This window comes from Callionymus lyra, chromosome 7 (assembly GCF_982586985.1).
Source record: "Callionymus lyra chromosome 7, fCalLyr1.hap1.1, whole genome shotgun sequence".
In the NCBI taxonomy this organism is placed as follows: domain Eukaryota; kingdom Metazoa; phylum Chordata; class Actinopteri; order Syngnathiformes; family Callionymidae; genus Callionymus; species Callionymus lyra.
In genome coordinates, this window is record NC_141824.1 from 23,791 (window position 1) to 43,250 (window position 19,460).

General features: G+C 45.0%; 1 protein-coding gene across 2 annotated transcripts in view; it reads right to left on the minus strand.

The window, feature by feature from the left end:
- Positions 1 to 570: 570 nt before the first annotated feature.
- The window catches only part of sik2b (salt-inducible kinase 2b), a 59,725-nt gene continuing 40,835 nt past the window's right edge, over positions 571 to 19,460 (minus strand). Inside the window, exons 10-15 of one of the 2 annotated variants that reach the window (XM_087794799.1) lie at positions 14,008 to 14,239; positions 13,669 to 13,953; positions 7,782 to 7,939; positions 5,222 to 5,323; positions 3,933 to 4,069; positions 571 to 3,363 (exon numbers count right to left, since the gene is read on the minus strand). In XM_087794799.1, coding sequence (XP_087650925.1) covers positions 2,796 to 3,363; positions 3,933 to 4,069; positions 5,222 to 5,323; positions 7,782 to 7,939; positions 13,669 to 13,953; positions 14,008 to 14,239 — 1,482 coding nt within the window. In that variant the 3' untranslated portion in view covers positions 571 to 2,795. Of the gene's footprint in view, positions 3,364 to 3,932; positions 4,070 to 5,221; positions 5,324 to 7,781; positions 7,940 to 13,668; positions 14,240 to 19,460 lie in introns of both variants that reach the window. The other variant, XM_087794798.1, reaches the window with a different exon arrangement.

Consider the following 19,460-nt stretch of genomic DNA (forward strand, 5'->3'; position numbering starts at 1 on the left):
GCCGACATTAAAATATCTTTGAAGGCCGAATAAAATCCCAACTACTTGGATTCTACAGAATTCGTAAACAATTTGATGATTTTAAGTTGGCCACTAGAAAAGTGTTGGCGCAGGTTAGCGCGGTCGCCTCAGGTCGCTGGTTCAATTCCAGGCAGAGAAAACCTTTCAAACATACAGAGGTTGAGTGAGAACCTTGGGAAATTGTCCATAGGTACAAGAGCATGTGTGAATGGTTGTCTGTCTTTGTGTGCCCTGCAACATACTGGCATCCTGCCCAGGGTGTCCCCTGCATCTCAGCCCATTATACTGGGAAAGGCTCCACTTTATCTTGATACCAAGACAATAGCATCATTTAAATGTTAGTTTAACATGTCGTAAAATGTATTTGAATTTGGAAATATTCAAAAGCACAGAATAATCCTGGCACATAGATAACATGTTTCTGTCAGACGACATCATGGTGACACTGATCTCCTTCCAATCCATTCTGACCTCAGTGACAAATTCTGTTTGGATGCTGTTGGTAAGATAGTGAAGCAAAGACGAGACACAAGAAAAACAAACAATCTGTTCAATAGACCTTTTTAATCTCAACAGCAAGTTAGCTTATGTGTGGCCAACATCAAATTGGTAAATATAAAAGTGTTTTTCTATCCACAACTTGATGCGTTTTAGTTTATCAGAACGAAACTATGACACGTGGAAACCACTAGAATTCAGAGGAATATTGCTAGAATACTTTGACAAACACTGGTCGACCAACAAAGAATCCGGGAACAGAAGCTGAGAGAGAAGCTCCAAACACCACATGGTGGGTCGTACAGGGATCCTCGGAGGGACTTTGGTTTTTGGTACCTTTGTCGAACCTGATTCCACCACTTTTTGGAATAAAAAGGCAAAGAAATGAGAAAAAGGGTCCAACCAGAACAAAATGGTACATTTTATATTCTTAATTTAGAATTGAAAGAAAAGTAAAAGGCACACTGAACACTACTCACGTTCAACACAAGATTAGTGTCACTACACAACTAAGTTTGTACAAAGAACACTCGCCTTGAACTGAAAAGTATCTTCTTCGGATGAAATGAACAATCAGTGAAAGTGTTGCGTCCATTATTGTTGGGGAAGAGAGAACGAAGGCGATGAGTCTCCGCTCACTCTCGGCTACATATATTCCTTCTGTCCAAAGTGCTCCAGTATTTACTTCCACAGATCCTGCTTGTATCAACCCTGACCCACAACCAGAGACACAATCGTACATGATCCACCATCGAGCCTCACAACACTTCAGTGATTAACAAGCGTCTCATTGAAAGGCACCTTAATAGTTTCAGATCAAGTCTGCTGACGCACAAACCAACACACCAAAGTGTGTAGCATTTTTTTTAACCCGTTTCACTAAAAGAGAAGGTTTTTTCTTTTCTGAACTGGGATTTGAAGTGTTGTGAGTGACCGGGGCCTCGTGTACAAAGGATCCCATGGATCTCCAGGTTAAAACACTCAAATACAGAAAAGTATCCAAAAACTGTTCAGATGTCTGAATCTTAGTTACACAATCCAAGCACTTTTCCTTTGTTCAGCGTAGAATTCAGTTCCGTCATAAAAGTGTGTTTCATGACAACATGAGCTTCATTCGAACATGTTCAGCAAGAGATTCTGTCTCAGGAGACAATGAGTCCAAATCGATCCATCAGGAGTTTCCCTGATGAAGTGTTTTGTTTCCATTGACTGACGTCCTGATCAAACTTGTTAATGTTGTTCCTTATTTTATAAAAACAAGACTTTGAATCCTTCACGTTTGAGTGAAACCGATCATAACGTGGTTTAAAACGATCACGTGATCATAATCAACGAGTATTTAGAAGGTTGTGAATACTTTGATATCCACTCGTGTTAGTTGTTGATCAACATTGATTAATGCGTCTCTGATGTGAACTTCTCAACATGAAGCCCATGTTTTCAGTGGATCTTCACACAAAACGGACGAGTGTTGGTCCAACTGTGACCTGAAGCTTCGACCGACAATCTGTCAGATAATCCAGGAGCGTCTTAATCTGAAGTGACTTCCACGTCTTCCTGGTCACGTCATGTTCAGGACAGAAAACATTCTTCAGATGTGCGACACGACTGAACAGTCCTCGCTGATGAAGATCTGAACTGTGCAAAGAAATCCTCACACACACACACACACACACACACACACACACACACACACACACACACACACACACACACACACACACACACACACACACACACACACACACACACACACACACACACACACACACACACACACACACACACACACACACAGTGAGAATAATCTCCTGGTTACATCATCGGCTCCAGTGATGTCATCCTTCTGAACCAATGGGACGCACAGGTCAACCTCCCCCCGAACATCAAGGATTAATATTGCTTCAGTATTGCCACGAAAATATCGACAGTTTATCACCAAACATTATTGACACGAGCCGTCGCCGCAGACTCAGTAGTGTTGAGGGAAGTCGGGCTCAGTAGTTACGGAGGAAATACATTTTAAATATTGGTCCTTCAGAAGGTGATGGATCAGCATTTTAGGGCATCACATGAAGGCAGAAGTCCAGTTCTCCTGGTGACCCCTCAGATACTTCTGAAGGTCATGGAAACCTTCTGATTTCACGGGGATGTGACGGACGAGGGTCTTTTTCCTTCACATTCTACTAGAAAAGCTCTGATGTCACGTGACGTCTCCAGAGGTCGAGGACTTGTTGCTGAGGTTCGTTGAGTCACAGTTTCTCTGCTGGTTTCACTCAGTTGACCAGAACGAAGCCGTGCTGCGAGTCCACCGTCTCCATCATCTCACTGTCCAGGAGCGACTTCTGGAACTCGGGCAGAGCCAGACTCTCTGAAGGAACCTGTCCAGGGGGAGCCGCAGACTCCCCGGGGGTCGGGGGGGGCAGCAGGTTCATGTCCAGGGCGAAGTCGTACTCGGTCAGGGGTCCCGTGGTCTGTTCGGACGAGAAGCTGAAGCCGAGACCCCCCAGGGAGGCGTGGTGTTGCTGTGGGTGCTGGAGGACGAGGTGAGGTCCAGAAGGCTGGCTGTAGTGAGACATGTAGGGGTCGTAGAGCAGGGTCTCTCCGGGCTCCATGAGGGGGGTCAGGGTGTGAGGGTGGCTGAAGGGGGGGTGTGGCTGCTGATGAGGTGGAGGCTGGTGGGCCGTGGACATGGAGGGACCCTGAGGGGAGATCTGTGAAGCCATGTCTGCAGAGGAGGTCTGGGTTAGGGTCTGGAACGAGCGCTCATCGATCTGCATCTGGTTGAAGTAGGTCTGCAGCCCCTGAGACTGTTGCTGCAGGAACATCCTCTTCTGGTGCAGCCTGAGACACAAGGTTCAGTCACTGAAGAGGCTTCCATACGTCAGGGTCAGGTAAGGTTTTTTACTTTCAATAACATGAGGATCAATAAAGTTCTACCTAAACTAACATGTTTGGTATATTTGGTTAAATATAGTTTTTATATTGAAAGACTTTATTGTGATTTTATTATTATTTTTAAGATTATTGTAAAACAAAAAAAAATCATAAAACCTGAACTGAATAATTAACTTTGTGATTTTACTTCATGGAAAATTATTTAGATTATCTTACAAAAAAGAGAATTAATTATGTTTTCCAACAACTGTATGTTAGTGTCTTTTCGTTCTTTGATTAAATAATACTACATGAAGAAAACATGTTTTGTAACAAATACTTTACACCAGACACTGTCTCAGGACTGAAGAGTAATTACAAGAGTATGTGCAGCAAAGAATGAATGGAGTGAAATAATATGACATGAATGATGGTCAGCGTGAAGATGATCATGACTTAAAGTCCTGCTGGACCAGACTTCAATAATAATAATCATTGGTTGATCCTCAAGGACAGACATGAAGGTACGATGTTACCTGTGCTCCTGCAGCTGTTGCTCTAAACTCCTGGGAGTCTCCTTACAGAACAGTTGGCAGCTCGCTGGACCGTTAGCTGGACTGTTAGCTGGACTGTTAGCTGGACTGTTAGCTGGACTGTTGGCCAACACATTGGCCTTCAAGACACAAGAGACACGTGGGACTTCATTCAGGATCTTTCTCCAGCTCCACATCCTGACATTGATGGTCCTTTTTATTCAGACCTCAGACAAAAGATTGCGAGGTTGAGAACAACCAAGTTCTAGATGGATCTTAACATATTGTTTTTGATTCAAACCTGGCAAATAATTCATAGAAAAAAGACAATGTGTCGTAAGAAAAGCCAAACTATGAGGTCAGCGATAATATCACTAACAATACTATCTTCACATCCAGGAAGCGTAATGTTAGTTTTTGTTTAATTCAGCAGTTTTTAAGTAGATAAACAGCAGTAAACCAAACTCACGAAGAGACTGACATTTGTGTCAGAAGATCTTTCAAGATATTATTCTACAAACAGTGGCCCATAGAGGGCGCTGTAGCGCTGCCCTCCCACCGCTGGGTGTTTTTTCATGCATTTATCTTTTTATACTTTATTATTATCATTTATAATTTTTTTATGCTTTAAAATAATCATCAACATTTATCATTTGGTATACAAGTCTTCACATTCATCAAATATATGTTCATTGATAAACTGATCATAATCTTTTGTGTCATCGTTCATCAAATACTTCTCTCACCAGAACATCAGATACTTTCTACAAAACTCACAAAAACACTGCACAGTTTGTTAATAAGTTTCCTTTAGTTTATTGTAGTTTATTCTGTTTGATTTATAATTAGAACACGTTTACATTTGCATCTAAACAAGGAGCATATAATATATATTATATATCATAAACATTATAATCAGCATATCTTTAAATGTCGTGGTACTATTTGGATTGACATTAAAGTGCATCATCCAGACGCTGCAAATCCATCATTAGCCTAAAGTGATTCGATTAAAGTTATATATTGACATGTAATATTTAGGATAAGCAGGAAAATGTAAGATCAACTAGAATGTTTTTCACCAGCGACTACTTTCCACAAATAACACTTGAAAGCACGAGATCTTGCTGGTGATAAAAAACATGTTTTCTTTGGTGTTGAAACGACGCATCTTAGTTTTGTGTTGATTCATTAAACTAGTTACTATGTTTAATATCCTGAACGTCTGCTGAGATACAGTATACACTAATGAAGGTTTCACCCGAGGCTGGACCTCACAGTGAGTGCTGTACCTGAAGTCTGTGAGTGAGGTACTGAGTCTCCAGACTCTGCCTGCGGGACAGAAGCGGGGTCTGGTATAAAGCTAGTCCTTCCTGCTGCTTGGACACTTCACCCTTCAAACAAACGCAGTAGACGTTAGAACAGCGGCAGAGGTCGGTCACTCCTTCTCCTCTGATGGGTTAGAGTTGTGCGATCGAGTCCGTGTGTCCATCATGTTCATGGAATGTTCCACACGATCAACACAACCTCATGAAATGAAGGCAAATTAAAAGTATGAAGAGGACGGAAGCGTTACGAGGATCTGCTTGAATGTTGCTCTGATGTTAGGAAGTCAGGGTGAACACAGGGTCAGAGTGAACACGGTGTCAGAGTGAACACGGTGTCAGAGTGAACACAGTGTCAGAGTGAACACAGTGTCAGGGTGAACACAGTGTCAGGGTGAACACAGGGTCAGAGTGAACACGGTGTCAGAGTGAACACGGTGTCAGAGTGAACACGGTGTCAGAGTGAACACGGTGTCAGAGTGAACACGGTGTCAGAGTGAACACGGTGTCAGAGTGAACACGGTGTCAGAGTGAACACGGTGTCAGAGTGAACACGGTGTCAGAGTGAACACAGTGTCAGAGTGAACACAGTGTCAGAGTGAACACAGTGTCAGGGTGAACACAGGGTCAGGGTGAACACGGTGTCAGAGTGAACACGGTGTCAGAGTGAACACGGTGTCAGAGTGAACACGGTGTCAGGGTGAACACGGTGTCAGAGTGAACACAGGGTCAGAGTGAACACGGTGTCAGGGTGAACACGGTGTCAGGGTGAACACAGTGTCAGGGTGAACACGGTGTCAGGGTGAACACGGTGTCAGAGTGAACACGGTGTCAGAGTGAACACGGTGTCAGGGTGAACACGGTGTCAGAGTGAACACGGTGTCAGAGTGAACACGGTGTCAGGGTGAACACGGTGTCAGAGTGAACACGGTGTCAGAGTGAACACGGTGTCAGAGTGAACACGGTGTCAGGGTGAACACGGTGTCAGAGTGAACACAGGGTCAGAGTGAACACGGTGTCAGGGTGAACACGGTGTCAGAGTGAACACGGTGTCAGAGTGAACACGGTGTCAGAGTGAACACGGTGTCAGGGTGAACACGGTGTCAGAGTGAACACGGTGTCAGAGTGAACACGGTGTCAGAGTGAACACGGTGTCAGAGTGAACACAGGGTCAGAGTGAACACGGTGTCAGAGTGAACACAGTGTCAGAGTGAACACAGTGTCAGGGTGAACACAGTGTCAGGGTGAACACAGGGTCAGGGTGAACACGGTGTCAGAGTGAACACGGTGTCAGAGTGAACACGGTGTCAGAGTGAACACGGTGTCAGAGTGAACACGGTGTCAGGGTGAACACGGTGTCAGGGTGAACACAGTGTCAGGGTGAACACGGTGTCAGGGTGAACACGGTGTCAGAGTGAACACGGTGTCAGAGTGAACACGGTGTCAGGGTGAACACGGTGTCAGAGTGAACACGGTGTCAGAGTGAACACGGTGTCAGAGTGAACACGGTGTCAGGGTGAACACGGTGTCAGAGTGAACACAGGGTCAGAGTGAACACGGTGTCAGGGTGAACACGGTGTCAGAGTGAACACGGTGTCAGAGTGAACACGGTGTCAGAGTGAACACGGTGTCAGGGTGAACACGGTGTCAGGGTGAACACAGTGTCAGGGTGAACACAGTGTCAGGGTGAACACAGTGTCAGGGTGAACACAGTGTCAGAGTGAACACAGTGTCAGGGGGAACACAGTGTCAGGGGGAACACAGTGTCAGGGGGAACACAGTGTCAGGGGGAACACAGTGTCAGGGGGAACACAGCGTCAGGGGGAACACAGTGTCAGGGGGAACACAGTGTCAGGGGGAACACAGTGTCAGGGGGAACACAGTGTCAGGGGGAACACAGTGTCAGGGGGAACACAGTGTCAGGGGGAACACAGTGTCAGGGGGAACGCAGTGTCAGGGGGAACACAGTGTCAGGGGGAACACAGTGTCAGGGGGAACAAAGGGTCAGGGGGAACACAGGGTCAGGGGGAACACAGGGTCAGGGGGAACACAGGGTCAGGGGGAACACAGAGTCAGGGGGAACACAGAGTCAGGGGGAACACAGAGTCAGGGGGAACACAGAGTCAGGGGGAACACAGAGTCAGGGGGAACACAGAGTCAGGGGGAACACAGAGTCAGGGGGAACACAGAGTCAGGGGGAACACAGAGTCAGGGGGAACACAGAGTCAGGGGGAACACAGAGTCAGGGTGAACACAGAGTCAGGGGGAACACAGAGTCAGGGTGAACACAGAGTCAGAGAGTCAGGGTGAACACAGAGTCAGGGTGAACACAGCGTCAGGGTGAACACAGCGTCAGGGTGAACACAGCGGCAGCGTGAACACAGCGTCAGCGTGAACACAGCGTCAGGGTGAACACAGCGTCAGGGTGAACACAGCGTCAGGGTGAACACAGCGTCAGGGTGAACACAGTGTCAGGGTGAACACAGTGTCAGGGTGTCATGTGTTCGGGGGTGACACCAAGACTGACCTCCAGGAGATTGTTTAGATGATGTTGGGGTACGAGGGGACCAAGAGCGTCCACGTGTCCAGATCCCATCTGCTCCACGAACATCTGGACCTTGTTCAGCTCCAGGATGCCTTTAGTCCTCGCCAGGTGCTGCAGGTGTTGTCGAAATGCAACCAGACCTACGAGCAAAAGCATCACATCACACTCTGGCAGGAGAACATACATCGAGGCCAACATACAGGAGACTGAATAACTTTGAGGAGAAGATTTCGATCCAGAACATTCAAAGTCGATTATATTCACAAATGTGTTATTAGAACCTCCACTGATGACGTGCGTGCGTGCATGTGAGTCTTTGGGTATGCATGCATGTGCGCCTTTTTTTATGTGCGAGCATTTTTGTGTTTGTGCATCCGTTTTTATTTGTATAGCGCTTTTCCAGACCAGGGTCACAAGGCACTTAAACAATCAAAACAATATTCAATAAAGTATATACTTTAAAGATCAAGATTAAACTGATAACACAACAGGAGTTCCAGAAAATGAAGGAAAAGCCTGAACAAATAAAAACGTCTTAAGATGTTTCTTGAAGGAGTCAGTAGATCATCAAACACAGATGGTTCTTGAAGGAGTCAGTAGATCATCAAACACAGATGGTTCTTGAAGGAGTCAGTAGATCATCAAACACAGATGTTTCTTGAAGGAGTCAGTAGATCATCAAACACAGATGGTTCTTGAAGGAGTCAGTAGATCATCAAACACAGATGTTTCTTGAAGGAGTCAGTAGATCATCAAACACAGATGTTTCTTGAAGGAGTCAGTAGATCATCAAACACAGATGGTTCTTGAAGGAGTCAGTAGATCATCAAACACAGATGTTTCTTGAAGGAGTCAGTAGATCATCAAACACAGATGGTTCTTGAAGGAGTCAGTAGATCATCAAACACAGATGTTTCTTGAAGGAGTCAGTAGATCATCAAACACAGAGATGTTTCTTGAAGGAGTCAGTAGATCATCAAACACAGAGATGTTTCTTGAAGGAGTCAGTAGATCATCAAACACAGATGTTTCTTGAAGGAGTCAGTAGATCATCAAACACAGATGTTTCTTGAAGGAGTCAGTAGATCATCAAACACAGATGGTTCTTTTAGGAGTCAGTAGATCATCAAACACAGATGGTTCTTGAAGGAGTCAGTAGATCATCAAACACAGATGTTTCTTGAAGGAGTCAGTAGATCATCAAACACAGATGTTTCTTGAAAGAGTCAGTAGATCATCAAACACAGATGTTTCTTGAAGGAGTCAGTAGATCATCAAACACAGATGGTTCTTGAAGGAGTCAGTAGATCATCAAACACAGATGTTTCTTTAAGGAGTCAGTAGATCATCAAACACAGAGATGGTTCCAAAGCTTAGGAGCAACAGTCTGGAAGGATTTCTCTCCTCTGGTCCTGAACCGTGTTAAGGAACCATCAGTAGATTCTGATCCACGAGTTTCAGTTTTGTCAACATTTAGCTTCAAAGTGTTTTCACTCATTGTTTGATTTCTAGCAACAATTGACTAAGTTCAGCCTCTGGGGCTCAGCAGTAGAGCTGGATGTAATCAGCAAACATGTGATAAGAAACATCAGGAAATCTCTGAATGATTTTACGGAAGCCAGACTGAAACTTCTCATGGATGTCGCTCTGATCCAGGAACAGCTGCTCAGACACCACCTTCTCCAAGATCTTGGACAAGAAAATGAGCTTAGAAATAGGCCTGAAATTACTGAGGTCAGTTGGGTCTACGCCAGGCTTTTTGAGCTGAGGCTCCACAATGGTTTAAATAAATTGGGAAAAACCCCTGTGGAAAGGAAGAGGTTCACCATATTGGTAACTCAGGGGCCAATTACATCAAATACTTTGATAAAAAGCCTACAAGGAAGGACGTCATCTGAGCAAGAGGAGGGTTTCATCTTGTTCACTAGTGCCGAAATATCACCCAAAGATACAGCAGTGAAGGAAGACCAAGAGGAGGAGAGGGGCTCAGACACAGCAGAGTTTCCACACAAAAGAGAGATTTTCTCTTTGATCAATTTAATTTTGTCAGTAAAAACCTTAACAATGCATTGCTGTCACCTTCACAGAAGACAGACGTGATTTGAGGAGCAGGAGACACGAGAGAATTAATCGTGTCAAACAACACTTTGGGGTTTTTCTTATTTGCTGCTACCAGTTTTCTGATGTAATCAGATCTAGCAGTTTCCACCATCTCATTGTATGAAGACATCAGATCCCTGAGGTGAAGTCTGTGCACCTCAAGTTTAGTGGACTTCCAGACTCAGTCTTTCGACAAAGTCTCTTCAGACTCAGGAGATCTTCATTTGTCCAAGGGCACCGTTTTTTCTGAATTTTCAAGTTCGATTTAACAGGTGTCACTTGATCCAGTATTTCAACACAATGATCAGTGAAACAGTGAATCAAACTGTCCACGTCTGAGCATCAAAGGAAAGACGGTCAAACATAGCATAAAAACTGTCTGCAGTATCGGCTGAGATGACACGCCTCTGAGACCTAACTTTCAAAGGCTTAGGTTCAGGGATGAAGTCCAGGTTAAACAAGAGAATGATCACTCAGATGGACATCATGTACAGATACATTAGAAATGTTCAGGCCAAGAGTAAAAACTAAGTCTAAAATGTGGCCTTTTTGATGAGTGGGTTCAGAAACATGTTGCTCAAAATTAAAGGCTTCTGTTAAAGTTAAAAGTTCTTTAGCAGAACAAGATGTGACGTCATCAACATGAAGATTAAAGTCTCCAAGAATAAGAACAGATTTGAATAATGGAAGATAAGAAGTCACTAAAGTCTTTCAAGAACATCGCCGCAGGACCAGGCGGACGGTAGATTGACACACAATAGAAAGGTCTTGTAGAACCAACCAAGATCATCTGAGATTCAAAATAAGTGAATTCCTGGGTGTGAATTCTGAATCACTTCGCAAGAACAACTCTCCCTAAAAACTGTAACAAGACCTCCTCCACGACCAGAGAGGCGAGGCTTCCCCAGAACAGCGCTCCCTACTGGACAGAGTTGGTTCAGATGAATAAACTCTTCCTCTCTCTGCCAAGTCTCAGAAAGACATAATAAATCCAAATGAACTCTTGTGAAAAGATCATTAAGAATAAAGGATTTATTAGTAATGGAGCGAACATTCAGAAGTCCTACATTCAGCACCGATGACATCACTGATGATGTCACTGACAGCAGAGCGGGATCTTTTGATGAGAACATGTCACGTGACTGACAGCTGTCACTCACGTCAACTCGGTAGTAAAGGCCGAATTAAAGAGAGGAAATGAAAAAATCTTACCACCTTTCGTTGAGGTCTGAGCAGACCGCAGCGCTGACGTGTGTGTGTGTGTGTGTGTGTACATGTAAGTGTGTGTGTGCGTGTGAGTGTACATGCAAGTGTGTACATGTAAGTGTGTGTACATTTAAGTGTGTACATGCAAGTGTGTGTGTGTACATGTAAGTGTGTGTGTGTGTGTACACGTAAGTGTGTGTGTGCGCGCGTGTAAGTGTACATGCAAGTGTGTACATGTAAGTGTGTGTACATTTAAGTGTGTACATGCAAGTGTGTGTGTGTACATGTAAGTGTGTGTGTGTGTGTACACGTAAGTGTGTGTGTGCGTGTGAGTGTACATGCAAGTGTGTACATGTAAGTGTGTGTATATTTAAGTGTGTACATGTAAGTGTGTACATTTAAGTGTGTACATGTAAGTGTGTGTGTGTGTGTGTGTGTACATGCAAGTGTGTAACTCTTTGTTTCTCTTTGTTCTTGTTCTTATTTTATTTTGACAATTTTTCATGAAAAATTGCTGTATTTTTGTGGCTATTGGAAAAAAAAAAAATCCCGAAGGAGACCTGAGGGATCAATAAAGTTTAACCTTACCTTACCTGTAAGTTAGTTCATGTAGGTGTGTACATGCAAGTGTGTACATGCAAGTGTGTACATGCAAGTGTGTACATGCGAGTGTGTGTGTACATGTGAGTGTGTACATGTAAGTGTGTACATGAAAGTGTGTACGTGTGTGTGTGTGTGTACATGTGAGTGTGTACATGTAAGTGTGTACATGCAAGTGTCTATATGCAAGTGTGTACATGCAAGTGTGTATATGCAAGTGTGTACATGCGAGTGTGTACATGCGAGTGTGTACAGGTAAGTGTGTACAGGTAAGTGTGTACATGTAAGTGTGTACATGCAAGTGTGTACATGTGAGTGTGTGTGTACATGTGAGTGTGTACATGTGAGTGTGTACATGTAAGTGTGTACATGTAAGTGTGTGTGTACATGTGAGTGTGTACATTTAAGTGTGTACATGTAAGTGTGTATATGCAAGTGTGTACATGCGAGTGTGTACATGCGAGTGTGTACATGTGAGTGTGTACATGTGAGTGTGTACATGTGAGTGTGTACATGTGAGTGTGTACATGTGAGTGTGTACATGTAAGTGTGTACATGTAAGTGTGTACATGTGAGTGTGTACATGCGAGTGTGTACATGCGAGTGTGTACATGTGAGTGTGTACATGTGAGTGTGTACATGTGAGTGTGTACATGTGAGTGTGTACATGTAAGTGTGTACATGTAAGTGTGTACATGTGAGTGTGTACATGCGAGTGTGTACATGCGAGTGTGTACATGCGAGTGTGTACATGTAAGTGTGTACATGCGAGTGTGTACATGTGAGTGTGTACATGTGAGTGTGTACATGTAAGTGTGTACATGTAAGTGTGTACATTCGAGCCCCTCTGACGGCTGCTGGTCTGACTCACGGTGATGCGAGTTATTTAAAGAGTCTGACGCAGGAGAAGCTGCCGCATCAACAGTAAACATCATTGAATGAGAAAACGATGAACCAGTCGATTCTGTTTCCACGTGAAAGTCTGCAGTGAAGCAGCTCAAGCATGAATGAAGGAAGACGTGGATGTTGTGTAACGGTTTAGCAGCAGGTGAGACAAGAAGCCGATGGGAGGAGGTTTGAGTGGAATGTGGGAGGAAACCTTTAAATGTTGGTTCAGAAGATGAATCAGCAGGAACAGTATGTGAGGAAGAGAAGAGGGGGATGAATTAGAGGAGTGAGGACGGCTGCTCTGGGATCATCAGGTGAATGAAGGAGAAGAAACGTATTTAGTTTCTCTTCCGAGCAAAAGTGTTTCTGAAGTTTTTGAAGGAACGAAGAAGTGAAGCAAGAATCTCAAGAGTTCCATTAGATTCAGCTTCGATCTGTCAGGCCTGGAGTTAACAAATGTATTTGTCGTCATTCACGACTTGAAATGGATAAAAAGGTGTCAATATTTCAATATAAACAAACACAAAAACATGGTAAAACTATAAAAAGCCACAAATTCATTTGAACCACAAACTCTTAGTTTTTACATTGACAAACTTTTCACTGATCAACTGTTGCTTCAATGTCCAGATGTTACTGAAACATTGAACTAGAGTTTGAAGTTCTTTCTAGATCCACAGTGACCCTGGAATCAAACCAGCAACTTTCACGCACTGAGGCAGAATAGATTCTTCATTTAAGGAACACTCTTTGAAACCAGGATGTTGATGCAACACGTGATTAAACCTTCACTGACTGAAGAATGTTGTATGTACGTGTGATGAGGTTAGGTTTAGGTTAGGTAACTAACTAGGTTAGGTTTAGGTAACTAACTAGGTTAGGTTTAGATAACTAACTAGGTGAGGTTTAGGTAACTAACTAGGTTAGGTTTAGGTAACTAACTAGGTTAGGTTTAGGTAACTGACTAGGTTAGTTTAGGTAACTAACTAGGTTAGTTTAGGTAACTAACTAGGTTAGGTATAGGTAACTAACTAGGTAAGGTGAACAAGGTGTAGCTGAAAACGGTTGCTCTGACCTTGAGTGAGCGACGTGTCCGAGGCTCGACGACCTTCTCTGAAGCTGATGGGGGATCGGTTGTGGGTCTCCCTGTGCTGAGACGTCAGGGCCACCATGGCTGGGTTGGTGGGACGAGGGTTCAGGAAGGACGTCGGGCCCACAGTGTGACTGGACCTGGTCCCCGGTGACCGGTCAGCGAGAGAAGGTTCCTCCAGTAAACCCATGTCACTCTGAATGGAGCCCATATCGTAGCCCATGTCGGAGTCGGCGCTTCCCATGGAGGGATGATGAGCGAACAGTTTACCTGAGAGAAGACGGTGGATTATTGAGGTCAGGCCACGATGTCGACGGGTCTCACCTTGGTTGGACGTCCCCGGCTGATTGGTGACCTCGGAGAGCGTGTGGCGCCGCTGCCCGAAGCGTGAGGTTTGATAGGCCAGCAGGAGGTGAGGAGGGTCGTCCTCGGGGTCGGGTTCCTCCGTCTCGATGCCCTCGTCGATCGACGTCTCCATCATGTTGCTCGGAGAAGAGACTGAGGCCTTTCTGAGCACGGTCTGGGGGGGCAGCGGGTCGAGGAGGCAGCCGTTGACCTGCAGGAGGCGCCAATGACAAGGAGGTCATCAATAGAATATTGTTGGAATGAAAACAATCCTTTGATTCAAGGTCAGATACTGAGAGACGTGGAAGGTATTTTATTTAAAGAAACAATCTCTTTCTAAACGTTACTGACCCCTGCTGGTCAGACACATGATCATTATCTGAACGTTACTGACCCCTGCTGGTCAAACACATGATCTCTATCTGAACGTTACTGACCCCTGCTGGTCAGACATATGATCTCTATCTGAACGTTACTGACCCCTGCTGGTCAAACACATGATCTCTATCTGAACGTTACTGACCCCTGCTGGTCAAACACATGATCTCTATCTGAACGTTACTGACCCCTGCTGGTCAGACACATGATCTCTATCTGAACGTTACTGACCCCTGCTGGTCAGACACATGATCTCTTTCTGAACGTTACTGACCCCTGCTGGTCAAATACATGATCTCTTTCTGAATGTTACTGACCCCTGCTGGTCAGACACATGATCGCTTTCTGAACGTTACTGACCCCTGCTGGTCAGACACATGATCTCTTTCTGAACGTTACTGACCCCTGCTGGTCAAACACATGATCTCTTTCTGAACGTTACTGACCCCTGCTGGTCAAACACATGATCTCTTTCTGAACGTTACTGACCCCTGCTGGTCAAACAAACGATCTCTTTCTGAACGTTACTGACCCCTGCTGGTCAAACAAACAATCTCTTTCTGAACGTTACTGACCCCTGCTGGTCAAACAAACGATCTCTTTCTGAACGTTACTGACCCCTGCTGGTCAAACAAACAATCTCTTTCTGAACGTTACTGACCCCTGCTGGTCAAACACATGATCTCTTTCTGAACGTTACTGACCCCTGCTGGTCAAACAAAGTATCTCTTTCTGAACGTTACTGACCCCTGCTGGTCAAACACATGATCTCTATCTGAACGTTACTGACCCCTGCTGGTCAAACAAATTATCTCTTTCTGAACGTTACTGACCCCTGCTGGTCAGACACATGATCTCTTTCTGAACGTTACTGACCCCTGCTGGTCAAACACATGATCTCTTTCTGAACGTTACTGACCCCTGCTGGTCAGACACATGATCTCTTTCTGAACGTTACTGACCCCTGCTGGTCAGACGCATGATCTCTTTCTGAACGTTACTGACACCTGCTGGTCAGACACATGATCTCTTTCTGAACGTTACTGACCCCTGCTGGTCAAACAAACGATCTCTTTCTGAACATTACTGACCCCTGCTGGTCAAACAAACGATCTCTTTCTGAACGTTACTGACCCCTGCTGGTCAAACAAACGATCTCTTTCTGAACGTTACTGACCCCTGCTGGTCAGACACATGATCTCTTTCTGAACGTTACTGACCCCTGCTGGTCAGACACGTGATCTCTTTCTGAACGTTACTGACCCCTGCTGGTCAGACACATGATCTCTTTCTGAACGTTACTGACCCCTGCTGGTCAAACAAACGATCTCTTTCTGAACGTTACTGACCCCTGCTGGTCAAACAAACAATCTCTTTCTGAACGTTACTGACCCCTGCTGGTCAGACACATGATCTCTTTCTGAACGTTACTGACCCCTGCTGGTCAGACACCTTTATCTCAATCTGAACGTTACTGACCCCTGCTGGACAAACAAATTATCTCTTTCTGAACGTTACTGACCCCTGCTGGTCAAACACATGATCTCTATCTGAAGGTTACTGACCCCTGCTGGTCAAACAAATTATCTCTTTCTGAACGTTACTGACCCCTGCTGGTCAAACAAACGATCTCTTTCTGAACGTTACTGACCCCTGCTGGTCAAACAAATGATCTCTTTCTGAACGTTACTGACCCCTGCTGGTCAAACAAACGATCTCTTTCTGAACGTTACTGACCCCTCCTGGTCAAACAAACGATCTCTTTCTGAACGTTACTGACCCCTGCTGGTCAAACAAACAATCTTTTTCTGAACGTTACTGACCCCTGCTGGTCAAACAAACGATCTCTTTCTGAATGTTACTGACCCCTGCTGGTCAAATAAATGATCTCTTTCTGAACGTTACTGACCCCTGCTGGTCAAACAAACGATCTGTTTCTGAACGTTACTGACCCCTGCTGGTCAAACAAACGATCTCTTTCTGAACGTTACTGACGCCCTGCTGGTCAAACAAACGATCTCTTTCTGAACGTTACTGACCCCTGCTGGTCAAACAAACGATCTCTTTCTGAACGTTACTGACCCCTGCTGGTCAAACAAATGATCTCTTTCTGAACGTTACTGACCCCTGCTGGTCAAACAAACGATCTCTTTCTGAACGTTACTGACCCCTGCTGGTCAAACAAACAATCTCTTTCTGAACATTACTGACACCTGCTGGTCAAACAAACGATCTCTTTCTGAACGTTACTGACCCCTGCTGGTCAAACAAACGATCTCTTTCTGAACGTTACTGACCCCTGCTGGTCAGACACATGCTCTCTTTCTGAACGTTACTGACCCCTGCTGGTCAAACACATGATCTCTTTCTGAACGTTACTGACCCCTGCTGGTCAAACACATGATCTCTTTCTGAACGTTACTGACCCCTGCTGGTCAGACACATGATCTCTTTCTGAACGTTACTGACCCCTGCTGGTCAAACAAACGTTACTGACCCCTGCTGGTCAAACACATGATCTCTTTCTGAACGTTACTGACCCCTGCTGGTCAAACAAACGATCTCTTTCTGAACGTTACTGACCCCTGCTGGTCAAACAAACGATCTCTTTCTGAACATTACTGACCCCTGCTGGTCAAACACATGATCTCTATCTGAACGTTACTGACCCCTGCTGGTCAAACAAATTATCTTTTTCTGAACGTTACTGACCCCTGCTGGTCAAACACATGATCTCTTTCTGAACGTTACTGACCCCTGCTGGTCAAACAAACGTTACTGACCCCTGCTGGTCAAACAAAAGATCTCTTTCTGAACATTACTGACCCCTGCTGGTCAAACACATGATCTCTATCTGAACGTTACTGACCCCTGCTGGTCAAACAAAGTATCTCTTTCTGAACGTTACTGACCCCTGCTGGTCAAACACATGATCTCTATCTGAACGTTACTGACCCCTGCTGGTCAAACAAATTATCTCTTTCTGAACGTTACTGACCCCTGCTGGTCAGACACATGATCTCTTTCTGAACGTTACTGACCCCTGCTGGTCAGACACATGATCTCTTTCTGAAAGTTACTGACCCCTGCTGGTCAAACACATGATCTCTTTCTGAACGTTACTGACCCCTGCTGGTCAGACACATGATCTCTTTCTGAACGTTACTGACCCCTGCTGGTCAGACACATGATCTCTTTCTGAACGTTACTGACCCCTGCTGGTCAAACAAACGTTACTGACCCCTGCTGGTCAAACACATGATCTCTTTCTGAACGTTACTGACCCCTGCTGGTCAAACAAACGATCTCTTTCTGAACGTTACTGACCCCTGCTGGTCAAACAAACGATCTCTTTCTGAACATTACTGACCCCTGCTGGTCAAACACATGATCTCTATCTGAACGTTACTGACCCCTGCTGGTCAAACAAATTATCTTTTTCTGAACGTTACTGACCCCTGCTGGTCAAACACATGATCTCTTTCTGAACGTTACTGACCCCTGCTGGTCAAACAAACGTTACTGACCCCTGCTGGTCAAACAAAAGATCTCTTTCTGAACATTACTGACCCCTGCTGGTCAAACACATGATCTCTATCTGAACGTTACTGACCCCTGCTGGTCAAACAAAGTATCTCTTTCTGAACGTTACTGACCCCTGCTGGTCAAACACATGATCTCTATCTGAACGTTACTGACCCCTGCTGGTCAAACAAATTATCTCTTTCTGAACGTTACTGACCCCTGCTGGTCAGACACATGATCTCTTTCTGAACGTTACTGACCCCTGCTGGTCAGACACATGATCTCTTTCTGAAAGTTACTGACCCCTGCTGGTCAAACACATGATCTCTTTCTGAACGTTACTGACCCCTGCTGGTCAGACACATGATCTCTTTCTGAAAGTTACTGACCCCTGCTGGTCAGACACATGATCTCTTTCTGAACGTTACTGACCCCTGCTGGTCAGACGCATGATCTCTATCTGAACGTTACTGACCCCTGCTGGTCAGACACATGATCTCTTTCTGAAAGTTACTGACCCCTGCTGGTCAGACACATGATCTCTTTCTGAACGTTACTGACCCCTGCTGGTCAGACGCATGATCTCTTTCTGAACGTTACTGACACCTGCTGGTCAGACACATGATCTTTTTCTGAACGTTACTTACCCCTGCTGGTCAAACAAATGATCTCTTTCTGAACGTTACTGACCCCTGCTGGTCAAACACATGATCTCTTTCTGAACGTTACTGACCCCTGCTGGTCAAACACATGATCTCTTTCTGAACGTTACTGACCCTTGCTGGTCAAACACATGATCTCTATCTGAACGTTACTGACCCCTGCTGGTCAAACAAATGATCTCTTTCTGAACGTTACTGACCCCTGCTGGTCAAACAAACGATCTCTTTCTGAACATTACTGACCCCTGCTGGTCAAACAAACGATCTCTTTCTGAACATTACTGACCCCTGCTGGTCAAACAAACGATCTCTTTCTGAACGTTACTGACCCCTGCTGGTCAAACAAACGATCTCTTTCTGAACGTTACTGACCCCTGCTGGTCAGACACATGATCTCTTTCTGAACGTTACTGACCCCTGCTGGTCAGACACGTGATCTCTTTCTGAACGTTACTGACCCCTGCTGGTCAAACACATGATCTCTATCTGAACGTTACTGACCCCTGCTGGTCAAACAAACGATCTCTTTCTGAACGTTACTGACCCCTGCTGGTCAGACACATGATCTCTTTCTGAACGTTACTGACCCCTGCTGGTCAAACAAACGATCTCTTTCTGAACGTTACTGACCCCTGCTGGTCAAACAAACGATCTCTTTCTGAACGTTACTGACCCCTGCTGGTCAGACACATGATCTCTTTCTGAACGTTACTGACCCCTGCTGGTCAAACACATGATCTCTTTCTGAAGGTTACTGACCCCTGCTGGTCAGACACATGATCTCTTTCTGAACGTTACTGACCCCGGCTGGTCAGACACATGATCTCTTTCTGAACGTTACTGACCCCTGCTGGTCAAACACATGAT